At 29.4% G+C, this 17,980-nt stretch overlaps 1 protein-coding gene across 2 annotated transcripts in view; it reads left to right on the top strand.

Annotated features, from left to right (window-relative positions):
* Positions 1 to 17,980, top strand: part of LOC145314337 (uncharacterized) — a 95,283-nt gene that overhangs the window by 23,252 nt on the left and 54,051 nt on the right. For both annotated transcript variants that reach the window (XM_080154210.1, XM_080154209.1), the window contains exons 3-5: positions 8,193 to 8,332; positions 13,285 to 13,390; positions 14,141 to 14,249. In XM_080154210.1, coding sequence (XP_080010336.1) covers positions 8,193 to 8,332; positions 13,285 to 13,390; positions 14,141 to 14,249 — 355 coding nt within the window. The remainder of the gene's footprint in view (positions 1 to 8,192; positions 8,333 to 13,284; positions 13,391 to 14,140; positions 14,250 to 17,980) is intronic.

Genomic DNA, 17,980 nt, shown 5'->3' with positions numbered 1-17,980 from the left:
GGAAAAAATCTACCTCGCAAATTATTTTTAAATAAAAAGGGGGGGGGGTGGGTAGGCATGAAAAAAGCGCAAAAAATCCTTTAAATCAAATCTTTTTAAAGTTTTAATCTATACTTATTTGTAAAATCAATGTTCTGCTAGCTTTATTTTTCATATAAATTGTCTATGCCCATGGCCACGAAAAAAATGTATGTAGGTGTTTCTTTTTACTAGATAAGCTTATCATCAAAATTCAGTACTTGCCTTTAAATGAAACAATCAATAGTATTGAAAGTGTGTCAACCCAAACCTCCTTCCTTTTCTTACAACTAGAGACCTCTAGAGGCCCAATTAAGTGGAAAAGGAGAGGATAAATTCCTCTTAAAATTTAGTTTTTAAAATACTTTCTAGAGCCTTAAAAAGCTTCACTCTAAAGGAGATCATAGTGGTCTAGAAGTAAGTGACATCTTTTATTACAAATACAGACATTCAGTAACCTGTTACTTGTACATAAGGATGAGAAAAAAATTATATCCTTTCGGTAAGGATTGTAAGGTTCTGAGGAGCCTATGGGGACTATTGGGGCTTGTAATCTTTTAAATAAGGTGGAGTGGTTTTCCACTGACGGCATAACTGATTTCACAAAACAACCCAAATTTATGCAATTTAGTTTTATTAGGCGATGAATAGATATTTTGATTATATTTAAAGTAGCGATGCTTCTCTAAAATACGCTTGTCCTGAAAGGAGTTGTAGAGGGGTGTCAAAACCCAAATTAAAATTGAAAATGGAGAAAACTACGTTCCACTTTCCCTCTCCCTTTAATGTAAATCCCCGCCCCCCCCCCCCCCCCTGGCAAACCCAGTGCAGGAATGAGTTAATTCTAATAAATGTTAAAATTCAACGTATATACACAAAAATATAACATTTTGATTGGTTAAAAAGTAAGAGGCAAACAATTTTTTCTTCAGATATCAAAACACTTCCTAAATATCAAATCTCAGTGTAGAGTTGCTATTTAAATTCATGTCATGTCATGTCAGCTCTCTTAAAATTAGATATGATTATTCTTGTTTATTATATATCTTTATTTGGCTAAAATTGCAATCTAAGCATAATTAAATTAATTTTAACTGGTCATTGTTTACAAACAATAATAAATATAACCATAGGGGCATATCTAGATATATTTAGAAATTTAATAGATATCTTAGGAATCAAATAGTAGAACATGTTAGACAAAGATTTAAGACATTGCATTGTAAATAAATCCACCTCTCCCCCCTAGTTTTATTTTTGAAGAAGAAAAATACTATTCCCTGTGGGTGGCTCTAACACTGCTTGGCTGTACCAAACCTAACCTAAAATAAGCATGATAAATGGTTTTTCTCTAAGAGTTTGTCCATTTGCGATTGGAGGGTGACCGCTAAAATTTGGTGTAATTGTTATCAAAAAATAAGTAACAACATAATTATAGAAATGCTTCGCATTTAGGTAAATCTAAAGTTACAGTCAATACGTTAACAGAATACGAAAATTTCCACAAAAATGGGTGCGTTTGCTCAAATTTTCTGGGTGTCATTTGGGCAAGGTCTTTGTCGTCAAACTTTAATGGCAAAAATAAATATTATTTCTAAAAACAATTTTTTTATAAGTCTACACTTTTCCGAGTGTAATAAAAAATCTTTGTTGAAGTTTTATCATATCAATATAGAAATTTGAAAAATATATCAAATGAAATATTTTGATTGCTGTCAAAATGCAGCCATTTTGTCGACAAATAGCATTAATTTAAAGAGATCATTGCAGACATATTATCGACGCGTTGTCAATTTAAGGAAATTAATATGTATTTTATAAAAGTAGCCAAAAGATTTTAAAGAAAAGCTAAACTGGCTGACTGACAAAACATTTTATAGAGCAGATGCTTTGTACGTCTAAAAATTTAAGACATTTATGTTTAGTAGCAGCCGAAAAACCATTTGGCTGACGGTTAGTTTATAGAGTAGCTCCCCTACTCAAACAAAAAGTCAGTCTAACCTTGAACCCAATATTTTTAGATTTTCTCCATTGAATTTTGTTGTAATCTATCTCTTGGAAAATTCTTCTGGACGACTAGAGACAGACACGAGGCTGGTAAATATATCTTAAACATCTCACAGTTAGATACACAGAGGAGTTACTGTGTATTAGTAGAGTAGCTTCATTTTTTTACGTCTTGGTATAGTTGTTCGCTAAGATAGTATAATTGTTTTAGGAATAAACCATGTAAATTTGAATGGCAAAGATTTTAAATTGTAAAAAAAAGATTAGAGAAGGAGATAAAAGACTGTTTTAGACAAAATAAATATGTACTAAATATTCCCAAGACACAGTAATCTATTTATGTATCTAGTTGTGTAAGAACCTCTTATTTGGACAAAAAAATAGTTCAAAATCCTTAAAATCAAATGGAAGAACAGAGCAGATTACACTTTTAGACAAAGCAACATTTCTTCCACCTTTATTTTTAATGCATAAGACGCATTTTAAATCTAATATTAGTTAATTTTCTGATTTACTGTTCTTTTTTTAGAATACTTATCCTATTCTAACAAAATAATTATTTTGTAGGCCAAGGGTTTTTTGAGGGATTTAAGGGTTTATATGATAAAGAAAATCAGATAAATCAAATCTTAAAATAACAGTTGAAAGAATGAAATTACCTTGTTCTCTTTGAAAGAGAAATCTAAGGTTACAATTTTTTGCTTTAGAAACTTGTAATATTTTTCTCGGATTAGGTAGTATAATATTTACCTCTTTAAAACCTATGATTTCTACCATTAATTAATAAATGAAATAATTGCAATTTTCTATCTTTTTTAAGAAAAGAAAAACATTTTCAGTATCCCAACTAAAAAAAGATACCATTGAATTACTGTTTAGATAAAATGTATTTTGGCGAAGGCTATAAATCCTAAGTTTTGTCCTCTCTTTTTTTAGACAAATAAAAAACATATTTGTCTACTATGTAGATGAGTTGTATAGTAGCTGCACTTTAAACATTGTAATTAAAAAATTATATAAATCTTTCTTTTTATATTTGCATGAATTTTGAATGAACACGCCTTCTTTATAGATAAGAAATACTGCTTTGATTAGAAAAAAAATAACTTGTGGTGATTCTAATAAAAACTTTCATATCTAAAAAATATTGTGATGCCTGACGTACAGACTTAGTTACAGAGTAGCTGCGCTACAAAAAAATACAGTTTCACATAAATCTCTGTTTCATGATAAAGCTGAATTTATTTTCTATTACTAAGCATAAATGATTTATTGACATGCTTCGATTTATTGAAACCTAAAAACATTTTATTTGTTTTATGTTGTACCGTAAAAAGTATCTTTAGGGATTATAAAAGTCTTTTTTACCCTTAATAAACATGAAATAATTGCTTCTACCTTACTATGTAACAAAAAAAATAATTTTAATTTAAATTCCCTGATCATTAAAGTTAATTAAATTAAACTAAAATTGATCATATCTATAATAATAACAATAATTCTAATTAAATCTTAGCTAACAAATGGAGAAACGCTACATGAAATAAATGAATATTAAACCTATTAACATAAGGGAGAAAGGGGACAATGTAGTGTAATTTATACTCGTCCTAAACACATTCTCTCATTTGTTGGTCTTAAAAACTTTAAAGGCATTCATAAAAATCTTTATTGTGTTTTTCTTACTTTTCCACCATTAATTTTAATCTACAGAAATTCATCTCCACTGTCTTATTCCTTAAGATCTATTATCAACATAAATATTACACACATTTTTGCATATTGTAGCCATTAGACAGGTTAGGTAGGGTTAAGTTGGGTTAATAAGGTTTATTGTATTTAGAGGAATAGTAAAATACATCTAGACCAAAGTTTTTAATTCAAGAGTTTTATAAATGTTAAAATTTATATTAACCTTTTTGTGTTGTATTTGAATTAGAATTTTATATATGCATATGTATTGTACATAGAAAATATACTTAATATAGATATTTAGTAAATACAAGAGATAGGAATAAAGCATCTAACAAAAACTGTTTGCCCTAAATTTTTTCTCAATTAAATAAAATAACTTTTTTTATTAAATACATTATTAATTTGTTATGTACTAAAACCACCCATGATTCAAAAATTAGATTATCTAAAACCATCATTGGATTTATGTGAAGCTTCCCTAAAATGGATAAATTAATCAGTGTAGGGGTAGCAAAATCTTAATCGAAAAACTAAACTATGTTTATTTTATTGCAGAATAGTAGATAAGAATTATTTTTTTCTAGTGTCGTATCCCCTTCCTAGATCCTGTTTCTGCATATTAAAAAGTAATTTATGTTGTACACATATCAACTCATTTAATGATGAGTCTTCCAAGGCCACACACACACACACACATACTCGAGTCATAGCTAACGACCTGACCTATCTAATTTCTCTCTCCTATTCTTTCTTTCTCCTATTTCTCTTGGTGTTTCTCTCTTTCTACTTCCTGCTAGGATTTTAGCATTTCCTCTGTATATGTAGCTTTTTGATTACTGTATGGGCATATGAAACAGTATTGTAAAAATTGTAGCGAAATTCCACCTACCTATTCCTGTGTGCCTATCTAATTGTAAGACATCATATTCTATAAAGTAGTTAAGGATTTTTGTCTGAAGATTAAGATCTCAATAACTACAGAACCGATAGGGTTCTTTTCAAGGCCTTCTTCATATAGATTCAGTGGGGGTTTTAGGATAATTTATTTCTAGATGTAACTATTTGGATTGTTTAAACTTTAGGCTATTTTTCTGTGACCCCCCCTCCCCCCCCTCCCGTCTCCGAATTATACTATAAGCTAATTTTTTGAGCAAGAAAAAACCGTTTTAGTGCGTTACTTCTTTTATTTAATTATTCTTATCGTTAATTTGCCGACATTATACTTATAAGCAAATATTACTGCTGAAATAGTTTTAGAATCCAGTTAAAATAGTTTTATGGTGTATTACTCCTATTGATTTTTTTGCCTTATTGTATTGTAATAATGTATTGTGTTAACAAAATCTTTCATTTTAAACATTGCTTTAGTTTTTGTTAATATTGTATTGTTTAAAAATAATTTTGATCTATTACTGGTTCTATATTAGAGACAAATAATTTCTCTGAGATGGGTTTTTAAAAGATGCCGCGTTTTTTCTCGACATTTTTTACGCTATGATAACAAGCGCGGCATTCGCGAAATCTAAACAGAGTATACAACTTAAGAATTCAAAATTTAAGAATTATAATTTTAGCCATTTGTATAATGTCTAATATAGCTCTAAAAAGATATATTAATTAATATGCAGCAAAAATGGATTTAAGATAATTTGTTTTTCTTTTTAAAAGGCTGTACCAACAAAAGCGAAATAATTAAATAAATAGTTGTATACTCGGTTTAGATTTCGCAAATGCCGCGCTTGTTATTCATAGCGTAAAAAATGTCGAGAAAAAACGCGGCATCTTTTAAAAACCCATCTCTGTGGGTACCATATCCCTGTATCGCTCATTAGCTGGGATGATGATACTTTAAAGCCAAGATTAAACATTAAACAACCTTAATCACACTCATCATGTTGTATGGGGGCGTGGACACATTTCAGCATCAAATATCTTTAAATTCTAGCATATGATAAAGTGATTTGCTTAATAATATTAAAATACGAAGGTAGAAGTAAGAAATTAAAAAAATAATATTCTTTAAAAATATATTTTAATTATAAACCGTCTGCCTGCATATTTCCTATATTTATAAATTTGCTATTAAGAAATATTGTACATAGTTGTATAAACACTCCTTAGCTCATCAACTCTCTCATATATATGGAGTGCACATCCCACACGGTAAAAAATCCTGCAAAATATTTGATTCTTTTATTTAATATATTTTTTTTGTATTATTTAATGATTTCTTTCTGTCTAAATATAAAAAAAATTCAATTATTAAAGTCAAGCTTTTATCAAGTCTATACTAGTATCTTTTTATCACTGAAAGGAATTTTTCAGATAATTTTTGTGCAAAACTTTTCTGTAGTGTATTTATCTATGAAATCTATGAGTTAGCAACATTAAAACGTCCTTAAGCCATCTTCCTTTTGATTTCCCCTACAACAGTTTTTTACACAGTAAAAAGTAATTTTTTTCTCTTAAACCAATTGTTTTTTTTCCTACTGATTCTTTCTGAACTTTTCTTAATGCATTTAACTTTTTTGTCTTTCTCACTTTGGTTGGTTATTCGAATTTTCCAAGTAACCAACAATAATATCTATTCCGAATCTTTGTTTGCCCTGATAATATATATCACTATTTATCCGCTGTCTAATTAATTAATAAAAACTCTTCTGTTCATTAATACTTTCTCCCTACCGTGGTTGATTATTTAAACTGGGGAGATCCTAATTGCACCCTGTTTCTAATTGAGTTAATTTAAAACCTTTCCTCGTATTCATTCGAATCCGGTGGATAGGAACCGGTTCTCATCCATACGAAAAAACCATGTCTAGCATCGTATTATATCCAGCTTTCTGCGAATATAGAAATGTACAATCATAAGATTAAAACTAGTTTTAATCTTATAATTGTACACTCTATATCCGCGGAAAGCCGTTTATAATACGATACGAGAAATAACTATTCTTTTATGTTAAACATTTCTTTTTTACATACTTACCCTTTTTAACCATGATTGAATAGTCAAATTTTTTCAAAAAACAAACGGCGATAAACAACAATGTTACAATGTCTTTCCTGAATCTTCGTCTGTCCTGTTGTTCTATTAATAGACAACCTTCTTCTGTATAATTAATAAAATTTTAAGTACTTGCCTGTTTTTTACTTGTTATTTTCCAAGCCTATCCTTCTGAGCCGTGGTTGATTGTTTGAATTTGCCAGAAACCAACAGCGAGAAAGAACTACCTACTATAGTTGTGTATGTTGTACCTAAGGACGAATACATTTTTCACTTTTGCATCCTTTAAAGGACACTCTTTAAGTTTCACTTATCAACTAAAATTATAAAAAATGATTTTAGATCATAAACAAAATTACACCTTATGTAAACTAAGATCATTGGTTGAAAAGTTTTAACACTGCCGATCTGTATCATTTAATCAAGATTTAATTAAAGTATCCAAAAGTTTTAAGCTAATGAATGACCGTGTTTATAAAACCCTAAGTTACTATGTAATGTACTTACTACTGTCCTCTCCCTCCCTAACATTCCCTCTTCGACTTTTTAAAAAGATTTCTCGTATTCATTCGAATCCGTTGGATAGGAACCGGTTCTCATCCATACGAAAAAACTATGGATAGCATCATATTATATCCAGCTTTCTACGAATATATAAATGTACAATCATAGGATTAAAACCAGTTTTTTTTAGCCGGTGCCTTCGGCAACTCGGGGCTAAAAAAACTGGTTTTATTCTTATAATTGTACATTCTATATCCGCGGAAAGCCGTTTATAATACGATGCGAGAAATAACTATTCTTCACCCATAGCAAATACAAAATAAAAAGTGTCTTTTTAGTGCATGCCAAAGTTTGTTCGAGTTTGTGTGTGTGTGTGACAGTGTGTGTGTGTCTATGTAAAGGGTGTGTGTGTTGATTTTGCAAACAGTAAGCCAAGGTCAAGAATAAAGTTCCCAAAGTTGGAAATTAAGGTTCTAGATATTATGGACGAAAACTATCCTTGATATTTAAGGTTAAATTGGTCTGAATTAAAACAAAAAATAAATTTAGAGGGAAAAATTAAGGTTCAGAAAACAATTCTATAAATCTTAAAACCTACCATAAAAAGAATCTCGATGCATAAGAATTGGGGAAAAGATTTACTTTTCTTTCAATATATCATTAAAAGCTAAATAAGAAAGATTGAACTAAAATCTTTGATGCCTGTTTTCAGACCATAAAGTATTGCACCCCTGATCAAGGTTAAACTGATTAAAGAGTATTACACTCAACATTTATTACAAGCAGGGGCAACATATAGTAGAACAGGACATACAAAGATTAAGTAAATAATACTCAACATTTATTACCTAGTTATAAACCTTCCCTGGACCTCAAACTGCTTCACTTTAAAGAAGAACTATATCGGTTCATTAAAAAATTAAATTAAATAATCTTAATTAATTGTATTTTTGTATTTCAGGAAAACATCAAGCACTTTATCCCCAGCAGTTCTATTACCTGTGCTGTACAGGAGCCAAGGCCAAACTCGGATATAGTATCAGTCATTCTGCTCATTTACAATCCAGCTACGTCCTGTCCTGTCCATGTTCATAGTTACAGGTATGAAAAAAATCTTCCAGAAGTTCACTATAAAATCGGCAAAATTTTGATAGCATAGCAACTTTATAATCTAGCTCAATTAAGTCATTTATTTTAAATATTTTCCTTTTTATTTGTATAAATATATATATATACCTATACTTAATTGGTTTTGAGTATTAAATAATTTACCAACAAGGGTGTGTTGAACTTGTAACTTGGATGGTGTCAAAAATCTTTCAACAACTCCCCCCCACCCGTACTTGCATAATGAATACAAGCTTGTGAGTTACAAAGTATTCTTATTGAAAAAAACCTTGTCGTTGTAGCTGTATTTCAAAATGATTTCAAAATTTCGAAAATTCAAAATCATTAGATAAACAATATGTATTAGAAATGCATTTTTGAAAAAGCAAAACCTCAAATAATCATACAAATAAGCAATAATTTAAATTATAATAAATTATCTTGTAAATAAAAATGATTAAACAATTGATATTTCCTAAATTTACTCAGCCTTAACTAAATAAAGCCTCTGTCAAAATAAATAATAAAATGTTGAAAAATCTTCCAAATTTAATTAGAGGACAAATTGTAACCTACCCGCGTTTTCTTTTAAAAGAGTTATAAGTTAATGCTTGAAAAGTATTGATTAGTCTTTTATATACCTAGGATATAGTACATCCAGCAAATCTTTATCCAGTTTTATCTCCAATATGATAAAGAATAAAGAAGGGATTTAAAAATTCCCTAATCTGAATTAAAGGGAAAATGAGAAAACACTTGATCATTACATGTGAAACTATATATGTACAAAAGTAGATTTATTATCTAAGTTTTGAAATTTTAACTCTTTTAAAGTGTTTTTAAGATTTTACAATGATATTTATTTGAAAAGAAGGAGACCTTTCTGTCTATAAACCATGGCCTGATTAATTTATTCTTTACAGGGAATTTTCCTGTAGGTCCCTGGTAGGTTTTGTCAATTATAGGAGATAACTGGTTGTTCATTCTAAGAGAAATAAATCCAAAAAAGATCTCTTGTATATGAGTAATGTAACTTCCCTGCCTCCCATCGTCAATAGATCTGACAGTTGTAGATTTCTTTCCTTCAATTCTTAAAAAAATCAACATGTTTAAAATAGACGTACGGACATTTTGGTAATGATTATAGAGTTGCTAGGCTTTCTAAATCGTACCTAACTACTACAGGAATGGCCATGCAAAGTTTGAAATCGATAGGACAATTCTAACATGCCTAAATTAACGAAAAAAGCTATCCGTTACGGACGGACGGACCTAATTATAGGAAAGCTTCGCTTTTAAATATTTATAAAAAAAATTATATTACTTATCCCAATACAATCCTCTTAAAGGGTTAAACCATTATTAACTTTCTAGACGTGTATTATGTGCGTGTGTGTCTATTCTGTCTCTCACCTCCAGGGATAGGTACAATTACATGGACAATAGATAATCACCACCCCAATTGAACAAATGCTATAATAGCTGTTTATGTAAAAAAAACCTGAAGGTATTTTTTAGCATTATTAAAACAAATTCTGAATTTAATTTTTAGGAAACATAAATTTATCATCCATTTACCCATCTCTGTTTCTCTCCCCGCTTTTTCATGCGTGAAAAATGACTAAGGATTTTTATGACACAACTTATGAAGCAATTAACGTTTTTAGATGCGTAGAATCTCTATAAATGATTTCTTCCAATTCAATTTAACACTTTTCTTTTACTTTTTATTTCTTTTTTCTTAATATTATACTTTTAAAAAATGTTCATCTTGCTATCTCTCTTTCCCATTCTTTTTTGTAATCAATTAAATCCTTAATTCGCAGTTTGGTATACTAAGATCAAAGTTTTCTTTGGTCATTTTCATCCTTGTTTTTTAATGGGTAAGCAATGATTTTAGCAAACACTATTCTTCTTTTTTCTTTTGTTTTTTGTCTCTGTTTATTTATATAGTTGATTGTTGATTTTAGAAAACTGTTGTTTGGATGATTTTTTAAATTTTTGAAACTGTCAAAATATATTTAAGTATCATCCTTACTGTTTAGATAATAATTACATATTAGATATTATCTCTAATTAAATTAATTCATTAGATATTATATAATTTTGTTCTTATTATAATTAGTACTTTTTGTTTCACAACTTTTGTCTCAAGGTCCTAACTGTTTAAAGGTACAGTTATAGGATGGTATTCTCCATACTCTATTAATGTTATGCATCTGACATAGTAGAATAATGTACAATTGTTAGTATCTTTAGATATGACGAGTTTTTCGCAAAATAACCCTAAAAATTTATATTTTAATTTCCAACAAACTTTGTTTAGAATTCTAAGCAAATGTTTATGGCGTTGAGTTTAATCAATTTCAGTGAAACTTCTTAAATAATAAATAAGTGTGATATAAAAACAACAACAAAAACTATAATGAGATGTATGCTGTTTAGTGACGTACATTCGTGATAAATATTTTTTGTCCGTCTGACAGTTTAATATTTACTTTTAATAGGAATTAAGTCTTGTTGCTGTGTTACTTTATAGTTTTTGTCATTTCTGAATAAACATACAAATAATTTCAAAAATGCATCTTTATAAATGGATCTATAGTCAATCTATCATAATAATATGAAAGAACAGTGAAAGGCTAGCACAGCGAGCAATTTGTGTTGTGATACATCATTTTATTCCCGTCTTGGAACCAAACTTTTTATGGTGATGAAGATTGCTCACGTAGTTTAGATATTCAATTTGACAAATAGAAATTGGAAAATTGGCCTTGCTGCACACAAAAATATCCATTCAGTGCGTGCAATATCTTAAAAAATGTTTTCACTTGGATAATTATGATTATAAGTAGCGCAGCAATAACTAGAAAAGAATAAAATTTATAATAACAGTATGATATGGAAGGGATATAAAATGTATCTTCCACAAAAAGACACAAATAACCTCCTTCCAAAGACGTCCAGCTTTTTATTTGGGTAATCTTCATATATAACAGGCAAGGACGTCCGAGTTTTTTTTTTATTTGAGGGCGGGAGGGTAAAAATTAGAAATAAAAAATTTTGCAGGGGGGGGGGGGTTGGTTATCATCCCTTAATTCCCCCCCCCCCCCTTGGACGTCCCTGCCTCCTTCTGCCTTATTTTTAAATAAATTGAAAATTAAGAAGGGTGTAGTGTTTTTTACCTTATGTCTAACACCTGCGGGGCCTATACCTGCGGGCCTACCCAGTTTCCAATATAACCTGGCCTATTCATTGCCGGTCCTTGCATTCCTGAACAAATTTGTATTCTCATTGAAGCCCATAGATAATGTTTATCAGATTGATTATGTCAAGGAATATTTACACCAAAGTTAGAAATGAAAATACACTTTTTTTTGAAATTTCAAAACAGCACAGCCAAAGATTACGATAAAAACCAAATATGGTACCATGTTAGTTCTTGTATTGTGACTAATAATACAACTTTTTAAAATCTTTGTCTTTATGTTGAACTTTTTTATTATAAAACCTTATGTATATAAACCTCAGGTTCAGTAACTTGTGTCATTTATTTAATCTTTCGTTAAAACAAAAGAGCCATTTTATCAGATTCTATCATTTTAAAGCGTGTTCAGTTGATGAGTTTTTAATATCCTCTAAAACAAGGTTTGTCAATGTGTCCAGTAAGATTTCAACAACGGTTGGTCCTTTATTTCCATGATTTTTTGGGACATATTAACATCTAATCCCTTCCTTCAGTTAGTTTTCAATTAAGAACAATACACGCTTTTAAGGGGATGGGAGTTTCAATTTTAAAATTAAATATGATTAAAAGTAATCCTTACCATTAACTTTTTAACCCTAATTGATATCTTATATAACAAAAACATACTCAACAAACATTTATGCCATACTTTAGTTGAATAATATTTGATTTTATTGGTTGAATTAACTTTATTTTGTTGAGGTATCGATGAAAAATTGATTCTAATTGATGGGCTATTTACATATTTTTTACATTACTTCTGAGTTCGATTTTTTATATTTTAAACGGGACAAGTCATCTTAAAAATAAAGAGTAGACCAATTAGGGATATGATATGTCAACTGAATAACAAATTCCTAAAAATAGTTTTCTTTTTTTATCAATATTCTTCATCATATCTTTCTATTTTAATTTAAAAAGCTATAGATTCATTTGAACCCAAGGTTACTTAATCTAACATGTTTATACAGGCCAAATTTTAAAAACTAAGGTTTTCATTTTTCTTTTACAGTTTAATTCTATGCCCCGAAATTTTTGTCTACCCTGCTGAGAAAAGTTGTCACTGTCCTCCTTTTGGCAACAATCTTCTGAAGCTTTTTATATTATTCTCGTCTTGTCTTTGTTATAATGATATCAAATTTACATAAAAAGATATCATTAAAGAAAAATTAGTCAAATCTAGAGAACTTTTTCAGAATACTACAGAATGTATCTATCTATCAAGTTTTCTATTTACTTTCTATCTAAAGTTTATTAATCTATTTACCTATCTACCAATCTATTTATCCATCTATCTATCTATCTATCTATCTATCTATCTATCTATCTATCTATCTATCTATCTATCTATCTATCTATCTATCTATCTATCTATCTATCTATCTATCTATATATCTATCTATCTATCTATCTATCTATCTATCTATCTATCTATCTATCTATCTATCTATCTATCTATCTATCTATCTATCTATCTATCTATCTATCTATCTATCTATCTATCTATCTATCTATCTATCTATCTATCTATCTATCTATCTATCTATCTATCTATCTATCTATCTATCTATCTATCTATCTATCTATCTATCTATCTATCTATCTATCTATCTATCTATCTATCTATCTATCTATCTATCTATCTATCTATCTATCTATCTACCTATCCATCTATCTATCTATCTATCTATCTATCTAGATGTGACTCTGGTGAGACAGCCACCCTACTGCTGGACCAGTTGAACCGTCTGATTAACCGGCCAGAAAATCAGAAAAAGTTTCAGGAAATCGAATCAAGACTACAGGTGACACTTTTTTTTAAAATCTTTGTTTATCATTTCTAAATACAAAAATAGTAGGATGTGTGTGTGTGTGTGTTTTAGGCATTTATTCCAAAAGTGACTAGACTAATTGAAAGCTTCATTTTTAAGCACATTGTATCTATTGTTTGAACCTTTTTTTTCATTTTTAATCTATTTAACAAATTTTAAAAAGATTTTAAGATCTAATTAAGATATATTGACCTTTACTAAGACAATATGCCAACAAAATATATCAATTAACCTTTAAACTTAATTGATTAAATGTGAAGTTAAACTTTTTGGACCAAACATATGTATGTATAGTAAAAACTATATATGTATATGTGACTTGTAGCTACTTTTTATGTCTGTTGTGCTCGTACGTTTTTCAATTAAATTTTTACCACATTTGACAAAAAGAAAAATATAGCAATCAAAAAGAAGAAATTATGCTTCTCGTTAGAGGGAGGTGGGGGACATCGCAAACAAAACTTTGGGTAATTTCTTTTTAAATTTGATTGGTTGATTTCAAGCTATTAGTGTCCAAACTTTTCAACCAATAATTTTAATCTACATAAAGAGTTATTATGTATATTTAACGTTTATTGTCCTATCCCGCAAAATATCTGCTTTCAAATAGTCAAATCATTGAATAGTTATGCTGCTATTTTCTGTGTTTCTCCTTGTTTGAAGTTTAATCCTAGTTACTCTTAAAAAAGTATGATATGCAATTCCTCATAAGATTAATTTCAGGCAAAAGGTTTACTGCAGCGTAACAGTTCAAGCGCCGGCTCCTCAAGACTTGGCTCTGATGGACGGAGCCTGGGCAGGGGCAGCGACTCTGGTGCTGGCTCCGATAAGGAAAACACACTTTGTTATTAATAGTTTCACAAGCATAGATCGGGGACCGAATCCTTAGTCGATTGGATTACAAATGAAGATTCTATATTATAAATTAGTAAGAATTTTTAAGCTTTAGGTTAAAGATCTCAAAACGTCTGGTCTAAATTACTTTTTTATGAATCTTTTCTAATGTCTTAGGGTATTTTTAGGCTCTTTATCCGACCTTAATCACCCTTCTCTGAGGCAAGGGGAGATGCAACTAGCTTAAAAAAAACACCAAAAATTCCTTTTTTAACAGGATTATTATTTTAGCAAAAACAACTAGGAATTGATGTATGAAATATCTCTTTAAAATCTAATTTAAGGTCTTTAAAATACAGTATGATACTGAGAAAAAAATGATAAAACTAAATGACAGAAATTAGTTAAATTACTATCATTCTTTGTAACATATTAATACGGTATTTTTATGCTTCCTTACTTTATCAAACATCATTTTAGAAGCGAATCTACTCTATTACTTGGATATGACCGACTGTCAGTACGTCTGTACATACTTAATTGTTAGGTGATTTTGAAAAAAAATTTACTTAAGATTAAAAAGATTAAAATTTGGTTATCTATAGACAACATATTGAAAATGACGGCGTTCTCTTTTTTTTCAATTTTGAAAATTGAAGTATATTGAAGTATTTTAGGTTAGGTTAGGTTATAGGCTAGAGAGTCGAGCGCTGAGGCTAGGCAGGCAAGGGGGCCGAGCGCTGCGGCTAGGCAGGCAAGGGAAAAAAATTTCTAAGAGAATATTACAAAACATGAATTACCAAACGAATGCTATGTACACTTAATATAAAACTATCCTGTGCCTTAATCATTTTAGCTATTATTGTCCTTATAAAATTTAAAGATTTAAAGATTTAGTTTTTAAAAAAAATAATAAACTATTTTTAAGTTTTCTTTTAATATATTCAAAATTACAACCCAATAAAAATTTTACTACTTAAAATGTATAACATGATTATACAAATTGGTTAACAGTTAACCAAACAAATAAATAGGTAGAATCTTTTTATTTCAACATCTAATACAATACCCCCAAAAATTAATAGCCCTTACCATGAGGGGCTTCATGACCAAGCTAAACATTGAAACGTTAGGTTGACATACAATTTCAATGGTGAATATTGACTATGTGACGAGAGCAAAAATGAAAATAGTCCAGGCTGACCAGATGTCGTTAGGCCGTTATCAAAACAGTGCAAAAAATAATATAAGGGGGTGTTATGTAATCATGGTCCATACACGAAATAAGGGATGTTTCCAATATATTTTTATAGTTTCTAAAAGGTTTTCAACATTACTTTGCGAAAAATGTATATTTTGTGGATTTTTTACAATTTCCAGCAATTTAGGGACATGTCAATGAACGATAAATAATTCCTTATTAAATACTAGCGGCTGAGTCCCTGGTATCTAGGGATATTAGAAGTTATATTATGAAAGTACAGAAAAATAGCTTAAAACCTTACAATGACTTTTTTTTTATAAAAATAAACAGCGTAAAACAGCCCTTGGATAAGGAGCTTCACTCTAAAGGAGAACCATATCAGTTCAGCAATTAGCGAGATCCTTCACTACAGACAAAAAAGTACAAAAACTTTATTTGACTTTTACTCATTAAAATGGTGGGAAAATTAATTTATCTTTCGTTAACCTATCCTTGGATTTCTGAGAATTAGGCAATATAGCTTTTTGTACAAGTTATTTGATTATAGAGTTAATTAAGTCTCTGTGGCTTTTATTAATATTAGGATTTTTATTTCATTTCAATCATAAAAAGCGTTAAAATCCATAACATTTTGTTGAAAGTAAATTGCTATTAATTACGATAGTCTGAATTAGATTATTAGAACACTAAAGCTTATTGTTCGTTTTAATGTAACCAAAAAAGTAAAAAAAATTATGTCAATAGTTTATCAACTTTGGTCACTTTTGTTACATTCCATATTTTGTCGACATAAAACCTTTGCAATTGTCTAACTAACAGTTTTTTTTTCAAAGTCTAATGGAAGGGCCACTAGAAAATTGACCAAGTAAAAAAATGGAAAAGAAAAAGTAAAATTTGATCATATTTAGACTTATCAATCAAGTGACCGCGGTCATTATCCCACTTCCCCTTGGTTACTTAACCCCCATCAGGAAGGTGCCTATATCTGGCTTCTATAGTTTTAAAAGTGTTAAAAATAACAGCATAATAAAGGCTTGGTATGTACTGCTGATATACTGTTATATTATTAGAAGAGAAAGTCTAAAGAACCTTTACAAGTAAGGCCTCTTGTTAAGCAATATTTTTCTGGCCGATTGCACATTGCAATAATGGACACATGAACGATAGACTAATCATCCGATTTTTTAATATACTTATGAAATATTATTTACAGGTATATTTGGACGGAGTGGCAGACTTACGGACGTACAGATTTATTTAGTATAATCGCTTCTAAAAAAAGTAACAAAATAACTCTAAAATAACTCTGATAGCAATGCAACCCTCTAGCAAAATCTGACTCATCTCTATTATTCTTTAAAGGTACATGGTCACTGAACAATAAATAACTACGCATGTATCATCAAGTAGCTTATTTTGAACAGGGTAGCCTTAGCAAATCTTAACCAATGCATGATTCTATAATTCCATTTCAACTTTTAGTCCAGTAGAAATTCTAAAAATTCATTTAAATAGTGACTACAAGTGATAATACATTGGCCTATTCCATCAGAATAACAATTTTGATTATTGAAAAACTTACTAATCTTTTCTTTCGATTTTATATTCCTTTATCATATTATTTTGTCAAGTGATTTATATTTTTCCAGTCGATATTTATTTTCTTCTTTGTTATATGATAAAAGAGCATGTGTTTTAGTAATGAATAATAACCAATAATACTTCCTGTTTACTTTTAGTTTTAATTTTCAATAGCACAAATATATTTTCCAATCAAGGAAAAAGAAAATTCTATAAAGTTATAAAGTTATATTTTATTTCATCCTTATCTGTTTAACTCCTGATTAGTGGCGTAGCCACTTTAAAATATGGTTACTTTAACCGACCAATAACTTCATACAGAATACACTAATTGCTTTAAATTCAACTAGTGGCTGCGCCCCTGGCATTCAGGAGGTACAAATTTGAGGGAATAGGCAGAAAATACCAAAGCTAGAATCTGAAAATAAAATAGGCTTTAGCAATCCAATGACCTATGTGAAGCTTCACTGTAAAGGAGAATCATATTGGTTCAGCGATTAGCGAGATCCTTTGCACCAGACAAAAAAGCTTACTATATATTTTATATAATATGATGTGTAACATATCAACAAAATTATCTTTGTTTTCTGTATGTTAAAAAGAATATTAATCTAGATTATGGAAAAACAAAAAAAGTAAATCGTGTTTATGATTTAATACATGCAATATACACATATAGAGACAAGAATTATGACAGGCAAATTGCAGAACAGAGCAGACATTGATTTTGATTTGAAGTAATTTTTATTAAAATATACCTACTGTAGATTTACTAAATTGGCTAACAAAATCTTTGTCTAAAAACTATTAGTTTATCATAAATCTTCACTCAATTATAATCAATAAAATAGAAAAATGAGACAAAAATCTATTAACCCCCATTATTTAAACAAATATGAAATATTTTATCTTGCATTACCCTATCTCTGTATAACTAGAGAGAT

This window comes from Acartia tonsa, chromosome 3 (assembly GCF_053477335.1).
Source record: "Acartia tonsa isolate MP-2025a chromosome 3, ASM5347733v1, whole genome shotgun sequence".
Classification (NCBI taxonomy): domain Eukaryota; kingdom Metazoa; phylum Arthropoda; class Copepoda; order Calanoida; family Acartiidae; genus Acartia; species Acartia tonsa.
This window is presented reverse-complemented; position numbering and strand designations above follow the sequence as displayed.